The sequence below is a fragment of the Accipiter gentilis genome, chromosome 9 (assembly GCF_929443795.1).
Source record: "Accipiter gentilis chromosome 9, bAccGen1.1, whole genome shotgun sequence".
Taxonomy (NCBI): Eukaryota; Metazoa; Chordata; class Aves; order Accipitriformes; family Accipitridae; genus Astur; species Astur gentilis.
This window is the reverse complement of record NC_064888.1, coordinates 29,669,882-29,682,366: the sequence shown is the minus strand read 5'-3', so window position 1 is coordinate 29,682,366 and position 12,485 is coordinate 29,669,882. Positions and strand designations below refer to the sequence as shown.

At 41.9% G+C, this 12,485-nt stretch overlaps 1 protein-coding gene across 1 annotated transcript in view; it reads right to left on the bottom strand.

Annotated features, from left to right (window-relative positions):
• The window catches only part of CNNM2 (cyclin and CBS domain divalent metal cation transport mediator 2), a 128,711-nt gene that overhangs the window by 23,695 nt on the left and 92,531 nt on the right, over window positions 1–12,485 (bottom strand). Inside the window, exon 2 of the mRNA XM_049810636.1 lies at window positions 6,489–6,632. Within this exon, the coding sequence (XP_049666593.1) occupies window positions 6,489–6,632 (144 nt within the window). The remainder of the gene's footprint in view (window positions 1–6,488; window positions 6,633–12,485) is intronic.

The following is a 12,485-nucleotide window of genomic DNA, read 5'->3' as shown; positions in this document are numbered from 1 at the left end:
GAAAGATGGAGTTGAGAGGCACAAACAACCCAGCTATTATCATCTACCCACTGAGCTAATCTGCCAAAATGTCTAGAAAACCAGGTAAGCAGAGAGCTCTAGGCATGTTGGGGTACGGTATACATCTATTCCACGGAGAAGAGGTCTCTGCTCAGATGGCAGGGTCTTGCTCTTCTCTCCTGACACAGTGCGTAAAGTGGCATTGGTTATAAGCAGCAGAATGCTGTCAGACAGCTCTGAGCTCCACCGTATATTGCAGGAAACCCAAGTCTTGATGCAATTACTGTGAGCCCCCCAGACTTGAGGCATGGCTGAGGTTCTAGGGCCTTAGTGGGGAAAGATGTTGAAAACACTATAGCTACTTGTCTATCAGACCCCTAGTCATTGGTTTAAAATGACTGGACTTTTGAGAGACCACAGACAGTTCTGGTACATTGATTCACTGCTGAGAATTCAGGCAAGCACACAAAGAGGTGTAGGTGACAAGCTAACACTGTGAAACCTCATGCATACTCCCAGGTAGCTGTTGCCAGATTTTGGGTTATGCAAGCAAAGATGATTAAGTTGATGTACCATAGCAAGGAAGCCACTGAGATCTGGAGTCTTGTATGCATCCAAATACATGCTACGACTATGTAAGGCTCAGAGTGGTTGAATTTGGGACTTGGAAATCCACAATACTGGTAATTAAGAGACTTCTAGAAAGACTTTCCCAAGTCATCTAGACTTTTAGATATGAATACGTTTAGATGCTCAACCATAGACAAGCCTCCACTATAGGACTATCACAGACTCAAGAGCAATACTGTACTGATAGTAACGTATCTACTCTAAATATCTAAAGCTCATTCTGTCAGCAGTGCAAATCAGCAAATTTGAGATACTTGTTCCCAAGCACATGGAGAAGAACGATGATGACCCATGCCCTTTTTCTTCTTTGAAACCAGAAGACTCTTACCCTAGTAGTACTTTACCCAGGACCTGGACTGCATCAGGGACTGCAGTTTCTATTCCAAAAGCAGGAATAGAAACCACCCAAGGGAGTGGTTATAGACTAAAAACAATCTCTGCCTTAGGAATATAGTCAGACAGACTTTATCTGCACTTGCAGTTAAAGAAAAGACGGATACCAAAGCAATAGAAAGTCAATAGGAGAAAAGTCCCCCAGAAGCTCTCACTAGGTCCTACCTCTTGTAAGAGGTAAGAAGAATAGAAACTGTGCTTTTTCTGAAAAGCACAGAAAATGCTATTTTTCACCATGCTGCAGCTAGGATGCTTTCTCACAAGGAGCTCTGTCATTGCTCTCTTCAGGGAGTAAAAAAAAATCACAAGTTTTGGCCCTGGGACAGGGAAACATCTCTTCAGTGGGGCAGTAAAACATCTCTGTATTCCTCCTGTGAATGAGCTGTACCACCACAGGCATCACACAGCACTTCTGGTACCTAAAAACAGGGCCAGCATCACACCATGGGTGGATGCCTTAAATCTTTCTGTCTGCATCAGTCATCAAGGTAAGAGACCTAGGCTCTTAATCAAATGATGGGTCATTTCATCTCCTTCTACTGTTTCCTTGGCAGCTTGTCCAGAAACCTTCCCCCAAGAAAAATGTTACACAGTGAGAGCAGAGCCATATGGCTTAACGCCATTATCTTGGCTTATTTTTGTAAGGGATGGTCTTAATTGTTCTTCTCTATCCAAACAACTTCTGAGCTTCTTGTAAGACATAGGAACCAAGGATTGGATGGTGACAGAAGTAACTGAATCTGGACCAGGTATTTCCTGTCTGTCCTTCCTATAGTAAGTGAGATGGAGACCTGGGCACTGAAGTGATCTTGGCATGCTGAAGAGATTTCTGCTTAGAGTGCTGTGACACTGTTTGCTTCTGCAACGTGAACAATGTGATGCATGAGGGACACTCTTAGTGTCCTCTTAGCTTTTGGTGAGATCTCAACAAATATTGCAAGTATCTTCAGTAGGTTCTGGGAATATTTAGACTTTTCCCTTAAATCAAAGGCAGCAAGGCTGACTGTGAGCTCCTGGGCTGAGGGAGAGAACTCAAGAAGAGGAGGGGTCCAAACACAAGTAAGGATGTTATCTCTCTTGTAGTATTCCTGAACTTTCAGGCCTGACGCAGAACACCACAAATGATTACATGAATTTCCTTGAAGGAGCCAGCTTGCACTGCAGCCAGCTACAGAACAGAGAGTTCAAACCTCATATAACCCGTTTAGTTGGGTGGGTGGGCAGGCAGGCAGCAGGCTCACAGATGCTGCAAATGCACCCAGACAATGTTCTGGAAAGGTTCTTGTTCTCCTCCTGTGCTCCTTTATGTCCTTCTGTCTTTAGGACAGAGTAGACATCTGCAGTGAGCTCCAGACAAGAGAATGAGGACGAAAGTATTTTATCAAATGGAAGTGTGGTTCTGTCTGGCACACAAGAACTGTACAAGGACAGAGACAGGCCACTGCTCGACATATGCATCTATCAGATACTCCAGGGTAAGAAAGTACATTTCCCAGAGGACTAGACTCACTGACCCTGTGCCCACACTCAGTACCAGGATGCCCAGTCCAAGAGTCAGAGGTGGATGCCAGTCTCACTCAGCACACACCCCGTGTCCCCCTCTCCCTCATCCCCCAGTGATGCACACACCCAGGCTGACGGCTGATGTCCCACACACTGCACAGGGTTTTTTAAGCCTGTGGGTTTGTTTCATTTTAAAAGAAAGGTTTAAGAATTAACTAAGTTAGTTTTGCCAGTTCTTTTTGTCCCTAGCTAGGAAAACCAGGTTGCCCTGCGTATCACACGTTTGGCAACTGACAAAGTCAGCAGGACTAAACCTGAAGCTCTGAAACAGCCTGGAATGGCTTCCCGTAAGGATGCATCTCCTGCAGCCTACTGGTGCTAGACAGCAGAAGGTTAGCAAGTCCGTAGTCCTAACGGCCAACAAGGCACAAGCATAATTTTCTAATGGACGGCAACCACCTTGCTATATCTAAAGATCAGATTCCAGCTACACAAAGCTCTGCTCTCCTGGCATAGGATACGGACGTTCACCATGCCAGTATCTGTAGGTCTTGCCCCACAAATTGGCATTGCAAAACCTTTTCTACGTTGCTACACTTTCACTGGATGACAGTGGAAACACTTATTAGGTCAAACAACTTTTATTCCCGTAGCTCCATGCTTTAAATGGGAGAAGTGATACAGAGTTTACTAGGACATATATTTAACATACCTGTTTTGACAGCTGTTTGGAAGCAGGAATGTTCAAGTAAGATGTGGTCTTCCCCTCAGGGAAGTGACTTGTCAAGGCTAAAAAAAAAATCATTAGGTGAAAGCTACTGCAGGTGCAGCAGTGCAGCTCTGTAACAAACGTAACACTGAACGCCCCTGCAGCATGGGATTGCCAGGGGTCGTATTTGCTGAGACAGACTGCTGAACAGCATGCAGGTGAGGACGTAAAAATGCAATGTAAGCTGATGCTTACAACCAGCATACTTATCCGCAACATGCAGAACACATGCACAAGGGTGCGTTAAGGTATTTCATTTGTAGAAAAATCCCAGATTTTATGTGCGGCAAAACCTCTCTGGCTCTATGCGTGAAAAACAGTAGCATTCCAGTTGCACTAAGGCCATGACTAAACTCGTCTTCAATTAGAAAGAGCTAAATAAGACAGGCCACCAGTCAAACACAGGTCAGAACAGTGAACTCCATGTTTCTCAAGTGCACTGCGGTCTGAGGCCAAGACAGAACATAAAGCTTTCTCTTTTGGCCCTTTGAGAATGTTGAGAAATACTCTCCCACCATAGCTAGGGCCATGGGAGTGGAGGACAGACTCCTATAGTGTGTCAACCATGAAAAAACACTCCAACTTTCCAGTACTAAGAACTAAACACACTGACAGCTCTTCATTGTGACACTGGCTGAAATGTAGTCAGATCCTACCTGTGTCATGACAGAAACCTCTTCTCCCCAGCCCATCAGCATCCCCAATACAAAGTCTCATGCTCAGTACTCAGTCTACCTAGATGTTGATAGGTCAGAGATATTTAACAATTTTTCTTGCTCACATCATCTTCTCCTTGCTCCCAACATCTCTACAAGCCATAAGACATAGCAGACTACAGCAATCTGAAGAAATTGGGCATGCAACCCTCGAGAAATTCAGCTGCAGAGCTTAGCAGCTTTCAGCAAAAACTGAAAATATACAATTGCTTCTACCCTAACACAGTTCAAATGGATTTTAATGGAAAGAGCAGAAAGGCACAGTTTCAACACCAAGGTCAGGCATGTCATCAAATTTCAAGTTTCCATCAAAGCAAAACAAAGTATTTTTAAAACTTCAGAACAAAGGTGTAACAATGCTGCCAAATTTTTCATAAGGTCTACTTTTAAGTAAACACCTAGCATAGAGCAAATCAGTGCAAAGGTTTCAAGTTGGCTTGGGCTGAGCTGAGCACACCAGCTTGGTCTTATAACAAACAGCATCAGAGAACTCTAGTACTAGTTGGGGTTACTACCACTGACACACTGATGATAACACCAAAAACGAGGTGCCTTAACGTATGGTGGACAATAAGGTACCTTCAGTAAACCCAAAGCATGTTCCCATCACTATACCAATTGGAAGTGGTTACAGCACATCAATCTGCCCAAATCCAGAACCTATCACATTTTCTGTGATCCTTGCAGCTTCTCTGGATTTCTGCTCTCTCCCTTACTGTTACAGTGTCCTTCAGTCCAAACAGCGGAACGAACTCCAGTGCTTCACAAAGAAACTAGAAGTTCATCTTCATGGTACACAGCAGGAGTCATCCCCCCAAAATTTCCTGCATCGTCCAGGAAGCCTGGGAAGTGAAGTTTCCCTCCTGTTCTGAAACAGGAATTTTCAATAGTAAAACCTTCCCAGGAAGGAGAGTTTCAAATGAACTCATGATCACCAGCTCTATTTTGTTGATCTAGGAAGTCTTCAGATAGTAAAATTAAATTCTCATTTCCTTGCCCTCTAACATGCTATTAATGGTCAAAGCTTTTTTTGTCCTGAAGATTAACACAACATGTTCTATGTGGTTTCTCTTAACAAACAAGGGGGAAAAAACATTGAAAAGCATATGCAATGTCTTTTCACTCGTAGAAACATAGAAATGTCTCAAAAGTGATGAGACAAAGATAGGATCTTTTTGGAGTATAAAAGAAAGTCTGAATTCACCCTGTAAAAGCATTATGTTGTAACTGATTAGCCCAACAATTCATTTGTGAAGGTACAAAAAGAAATCTATACTAACAGGACTTCTGTGATTTGCATAGTAATTAGACTGTTTAGCATATCGTGAAACACAACTGTGATTTACATGAGCCTTTGGGCACATAAATACTGGTAAAATACTGACCAGCTGCAGAAAGTAGTTCAGGCAATAACAATCTATTGGGAAAAGTAGAGGTATGTCTATCCCACAGTGTAAAGTGCTCATATGGCATTTGGCTTGGAGGAAGGATAGAAGATGCTTGCATTGGCCTGAAAAAGATGTTGTAGAAATATTCAGAACCCTTTCATGAGGAAAGAAAAAGAAACCCAAGGACAGCTGAACTGTGTTAAATATATTTAAAATTATTATTTCTATTACAATAGAATCTACAGACATCCTTGTGCTACATGCGAACACACAGTAGAAAAACAGCATCTGCCAGCAAGTGATCAAAGCACAGATAAGACAGATGAAGAATGACAGAAGGGAAGTCCTGTATGCACAGGCCAGATTGTGCAGATGGGAAGAGAAGCAAAGACACTTTAGGTAACTGGCCAAAGACCAGACAAACTCTAAACTGGTAAAGAAAAGAGTCCAGATCTCTCAAGTGCCAGGCAATGGTTGACCTGCAGCATCATGTCCCTCAACATATGTTAACAGAAAGGAAGGAAGGAGCTGTGCCGAGTGATAAAAAGAGGAGTCATTTAGGACATGCCAGTTTTCAGCACTGAAAAAGACTTTCCTTTCTCAGGTTTCCTGAACGAGTGACAGAGAAAGACTCTAAAGAGACTCCATTCCCCTTCCTTGAGGCACGGTATTTGCCTGCCTTCTTGCTAAAGTATGGTAGTACACAGACTACAGGCCCTTGAGGTGGAGAGAGGTTAGGGGGAAACATGGGAGGTCATGAGCACTGTAACAAAAAGGTTTAACAAGTCCAGTGTGTTGGAGAACAGCTAGCAGGAGAGACCAGACAGTTGCAGATGTAAACCTTCTTGATGTAAGGGTCAAGTAAAGAAACCTGTCCTGTTTCCGAATTAATACAGCATGAAGGGGTGAGGTGCCCATGCTGCGAAAACAAAAATTACTTTGACCATCTGAGGGATCTGCAGGTCATTTGACCACTGAGTTTTTAAATTAGCAACTTAACATCTCTCAAAACACTTCTATTAAACGCAACTGCTGCTGGATGGAGTCTTCCCTCTCATCTATAAACAAAGTGCAAATATTTCTACTCACTGTATAGATCTGTTTCATCCAGAATTTCAGACTTGATGATCTCTTCAATCACATCTTCTAAAGTGACAATTCCCAGGACTTCATAAAAAGGATCCCCTTCTCCTTCATTGTTTACTCTTTGTACTATAGCCAGGTGAGACTTGCCTGCAAGGAGACAGATCAGCAATTTAGACATTTTAGAAATTCCTGAAAGGTCAGAAATTATAGCAGAATTATAGCCACAGAGGTATAAATAAAAAGACAAAAAGGTTCATGTCAGGCTTCATGAAAAAAGAGGCAAAGTTTAACAGATGCTTAATACCATAATCTGATTTCTGTCTGTGAAATGCATTCCTGGGTCACATAAATTCACCTAATGCACTGAAGGAAAACAGCTAAAGAGATCAGTGTTCTCTTTCTGATGTCTTTCTCAGCGAAACCGTCACCCTGGCATTGAATTCATTATATTAGCTTGTTGATGGTTGTTCCACTTCTTGTCTCATGCATTGGCAGAGGAAGGCCAGGCTGGAGCCCTCCTTTGCAGCGAGCTCCTGTAGATGTTTTCCTCAAGTTTGGAAACAACAGCAACAACGGCCAAACCACAGAAGCATGTGGACAGGGTAGAGCTGGGGAGAACAGGTCAGACCAATCCATGAGTTTCTCTTTTTCTCCTCCCTCCCTCAAAAACAGTTTATTTAGACATGCTCCATACAGAAGGGGGTGCTTATTTAGGAATGAATGAATTAATTAAAATATTCAAAGTGACAGTGTCTGATCAACAAAGAGAAAAGCTAGGATGAGATATACTAGTGGCTCTAAAGAACCCCGAGCTGTGCATCATTCACAGTGTATTCTATAATTCCTGAAGTCCCTTCTGCCACAGGAATAATAATATCATGACCCTTTGAATCTGCTTTGATATCCTTGGTTGCCAGTTTCCCTAGCTGCCATTGAAAGCCAGTCCTTTGTAAAGCTGCATAAAAAGTAACATGCATTCAAAGGGTTCACCAAAGACAAGTGGCATTTTGAAGTATAAATACAGCAGGTATCAATATGCTTTCTGAACTATCAGAAGGTAAGCAACTTTGTCTCACATTCTTCTTTGGTAGTCTCAAAAATAATACTTATCCCCATCTGTAGAAAATAACCAAAATAGTTCAACTTTGCTTAGACCCCTATATAGGCAATAACGTCTGCATGTTTTAAGATTCAGATTATTAGACTAACAAGTATTCAAACAATTCCAACCCAGACTTACTCATGCTTAAAGAATGAAAATATCCCAAACAAATTAGACGAGGGAGGAAAACTTGTCAACTACTGATATAAACATTGCATCAGGTCAAGTCAATTCACTTTGGTAAGTTTTTCACATCTGCTTTCCCAGGGACCCAACATAAGCAGTTAAAAACAAATTCTTGGTGAATGCTGTCTGTCGAAAGTTAAATTCTTTTGCTATTCCCAGCTTGTGATCATTTAAAAGGAATTTTCCAAAGCAGGGTCTAATATTAGACTCAAAATGAAGTTTCCATTCCACTTAGGCGATATTCTCACCAAAGTAACTACTGCATAATCTGATTGTCTTGGAGCTACTCGTTTAGATGCAGATGGACATACTTTAAATACCAACTCCACAGCACTGCTGAGTCTTATCTTGAGGAGACCTTATTCTACAGTGAATTAATAGAAAGATGATTTGTGATTTTAAAGGATCAACATTCATATCGTACTGAAAGTCTTTCACTGTGCCAGGTTTTATTTCTTGCATTCCTTACTAGACTTCCAGCTCTTTTTACCACTCGATGAACAGCGTTAAAAAAAGTGACTTCATAAAAACATGAAAGATTTAGGTACTATTATCATTGCTGTTGCCCTGTAATATATTATTCCAATTATATCCTTTCAATGTAACAATGCTGAAGAACTGTGGCACAAAAAATGTCACACGGACAAACCAAATATTGTAATTTATTTCCCAGCGCCTGCTCAGATATTAGTATATCTGCTTTCAAGTCAAAAGGCATGACTCCTTCAAGAACCATTTATATCACAGACCAGAGCAGCTCATTTGCACATGTTCATTCACATGCTAATTCCTGATGATCACCATTCTCATACATTACCAAGTGGTAAGAGTGCTTGGATCTGTACAAGTGGGTAAAAGAAAAAAACCCAAGAACAATGCTATCTCAGTGTTTCAGATTTGATCAGAATCACCAAATTACAGCCTTTTCCTTCACTTCCGTGATAAAGCTTAACTAGGTGATAAAATTTTACATTTTGAAAAGCACAGTCTTTCTCTGAACGGTGGAGTCCCAGGCTCATCTACAAGCAATGGGAGAGATTTATGGAAATGGGATTGGGGAAGAACCTGAGGGGCTGTAATACCATGGGAAGTTGTGCACAACTTTCAGGCACAAAACCAGTTACATGCCCTTTTCATGGGGGTAGTCCCCACCAAGAATTTAGGACCACTAAAGTATGTTACACTTTCCCCATTTCAGCAGCCACAGCACTCTGATCTGACCTAATGTACCTAATGTGAGACAAGTGACCAAAATCTGTACCAGCTACTGCCCTCCTATCCAAAGTGAGCTGATAAGGAATTGTTACGGATGGGTATCAGACATTTTGCACTTCTACAATGAAAAAGAAGGCCAGAAACATTTTTTCTGGCTCTGCCATAATCTCCGATTTTTAGGGTTTTTTTATTTATCACCCGAAGTATCGAGACCATTGAAACTTGTCATAGTTTCCAATGTCTTTGGACTTTCTGGTGGGTAGCATTGATGTTCAGCTCTACTTTCATTATTAAAACTGTATGTTGCATAGAGTTTATCTGTTGAAAATACATAAATTATCCAAACGCAGGCTGACACTAACTTTTCTTCTCTCTTGACTGTCAAGTTTTCCTATTCCTGACTTTCATGAATCCATCACTTTGCTGGGGTGAGATGAATTTAAGCCAATCTAATCAGGCTGCCTCTAAAAGGCTGCCTTTTGCTCCTAAAGTCTTCTCCTTCCTTTGCATTTGTTCCAATGCTCATGCAGTCACTTGATGAGACAGACTAGATCCAAAAATTACATTTCTTGGGTCTTTGCGAGTTAATTTTGATCCAGATCCAATAATTTGCCAGAAATCATCAGACGTGGAACAAGCATCGGTGCCAGTGACAGAGGTGTCATGAAGATGCATTCCCGGACTGGCTGCCCTCTCAGACTGCTGCATAGTTGACTGCAAAATACCCTCCACGTATGGAAGTAATCAAGGCAGAAAAGGCTAAAGAAAAAGCCAGAGGAGCACCAAGACTTCTTTATACGTCGTAGAAGAGCACAACACAGCATGTGCCCAACTTTAAAAGTGGCCTGTGAGTACAATAATGACTCCTCCAAGTGTTTTAAATAGAAATTGGCTACAGCTTTATTCAAAGACTTTTATCAGGCCACTGGTACTTGTCAGACTGTTTTATTCAACTGAGAGAGGGTTTCAACTGTATTTTCCACCGCTAAGTACGTACAATACGTATCCAACAAGGATCTGAATAAAGTAAGCGTCCAGGTAAGGAAACCTGGACTGTCTATAGTATTCCTAGGGCTCTGAGAGCAAACCACAAATTAAGCAGAGAGCGCAAGCGTGCATGGCAATTATATAAATAATTTCTATACTTCACTGATTTTCTGACCACGGTCTCTAACCACACTACATCTATGACATTAATCTTTCTTTAATCACTTGCTTTAAGTGTTGATACAATGAGATTTAGCAAGCAGGCAGCTATGCAGCACTGCCAGATCTGATAATAAAAGCAGAAATGACCTGAGTGATGTGTAATAGGCAGCACCAGGAGAGAACTGTGGGCACTGCTCTGACCCACAGCTTCTCTGTGGCCATAGGCAGGCAGCGTTTGCTTTCTGCCTTAGCCTCCCCCATCTACAGTGACAGTCAGTAACATCAGCTAGAGCCTACAGAGCTTATACGTGTACACAGCTTGAGACGTAAGTTGTGACAAATGCTAATCTCTCAAGTTACATTCATGGGCAACTAAAGGACCAAGGAGTTTTCTTAAAAGCAAATCCAGTCTCATCCCATTGCTGAAAGTCTTGCCACTCAGCTTGCATTTTGCCCTGTACAGCATCTTCTGATTAATTCATTAAGCTAATTAAAAACACGAAGATGCTTAGTGAAATCTGCATGAGTCAGTGAATGTAAAATGAGCTCCTGGGAGCCCATGTGATTGACTGACCATGCAGAACAGCACTGGAGGAAATGCCTGAAATACTGATTCTCTTACAGTACCTTGACCATTCCTTGAAAAAGTTATGGAAAGAAAATTTTCACCCTTTGGACCTAACTGGGGCATTTATACGTTTAGAGCAAGGACCTCAAGAATATTGCCATGGAGTTCAAACTAGAGATGAAAACATCTGACCAAGTTCAACATCTGCTCTGGTCAATACAGGGGGTCTTGCCTACATGAAGAGTTTTGCCATATGAATGGAGCTGTGCCCACCCCACTCTCACATGACACTTCCCCACAGATACACAGGCAGAAGACATCAGCTGACAGGAACATTATGAAGTTCAATAAATGCAAATGAAAAGTCATGAACCTGGTACAAAATAACCCCCATGTATTAGTACTGGGGACTGACTGGCTGGGTCTGCAGAAAAGGACTCCATGATCCTGGTGAACAAGCTACACAAGTCAGCAGTGTGTCCTTGCAGCAATGAAAGCTAGCTGCATACTGACTACATTAGTACCTGTGCAGCTAGCGGGTCAGGGGAAGGGGATTATCCTCCTCTATTTGGCACTTGTGAGACCACGCCTGGAGTACCTGTGTCCAGTTTGGCGTTCTCCAGTACAGGAAAGACACTGACAAACTAAACCAATTCCAGTGGATGGATGCTAAAATGGTCTGGGGCTGGAGCCCACAATGCACAAGAAAAAGTAGAAGCAGCTGCATAGGTTCAGTCTTGTAAAGAAAAGGCTAAAAGAGGGGTCTTAAAAGTCTTTAAGTACCTCATAGTAGGCTATAGAGAAGATAAAGCTAGATTCTTCTCGGAGCTAGATACTGATGGGACAAGAGGCAACGTACACAAGTTTCAAAAAGCTAAACTCTCTTTAAGTAAGAAAAACTTGTTCCTCATGAGGGTGATCGAACACTGAAACAGGGGCCCAGAGGGGCTGTGAAATCTCCATCTTTGGAGGTATTCAAAACTCAGTGACCTGAGTCAACTTCAAAGGTAGCCTGCTCCTTTGGGGAGGAGGGTTGACTAGATGGCCTCCAGAAGTCCCTTCCTACATTACCCTGTGATTCTAAGAGACTTTGAAGGGGGGCCTGATTGAAATCCCAGCCTAAACTTCATTTCTGACTTTTCATTCCTGAATTTCTGCTTAGGAACCTAAAAAAAATTGCAAAATTTTCAGTATGTAAGGGTCATATGTAAAGACAGCAAGTAAGTTTTACTGATCTGGAATGCCGCAACATGGCCTTGAATGGGACCAAAAGTAATAGCAAAATGACACTACTAGCCAGGCTACGCTGCTGAAAATTATAATACTGCTGGCATAGCTTTAAAGCAAAAGATGGATCTCAGGAAGTAAGTAGTCCAACAGCAAAGGTGTAAGTCAGGGGCTCTGAGCAGTGAGCAACAAGCTATGTGTGACATGTATAAGCTTATATTATGAGTAACCAACTAGAGATGCCTCTACTTCTGCAGAAGGAGGTTTATGAACTTAGTAACTGGGAAGATTTGTATGTGTTATTTCCCACACACAAGAAGCAGATCTCACTCAAGGCCCTCAGTTTCCTTTTATTAACAAAACATCAGTGCTAAATCAAAGCTATGGTAGACATTCGTAAAACAGAAGATTCCTGTTAAGTCATTTTGCAGTTAAACTAGAATCACGCTAGTCCATTTTTGTTAAAACCAGTAATCTGAGTCCATTTGCTGTTGGCGAGTGCCCTGGAACGTTAAGCTATAACCTGTTTAATATGCCTACAATGACATGGAGA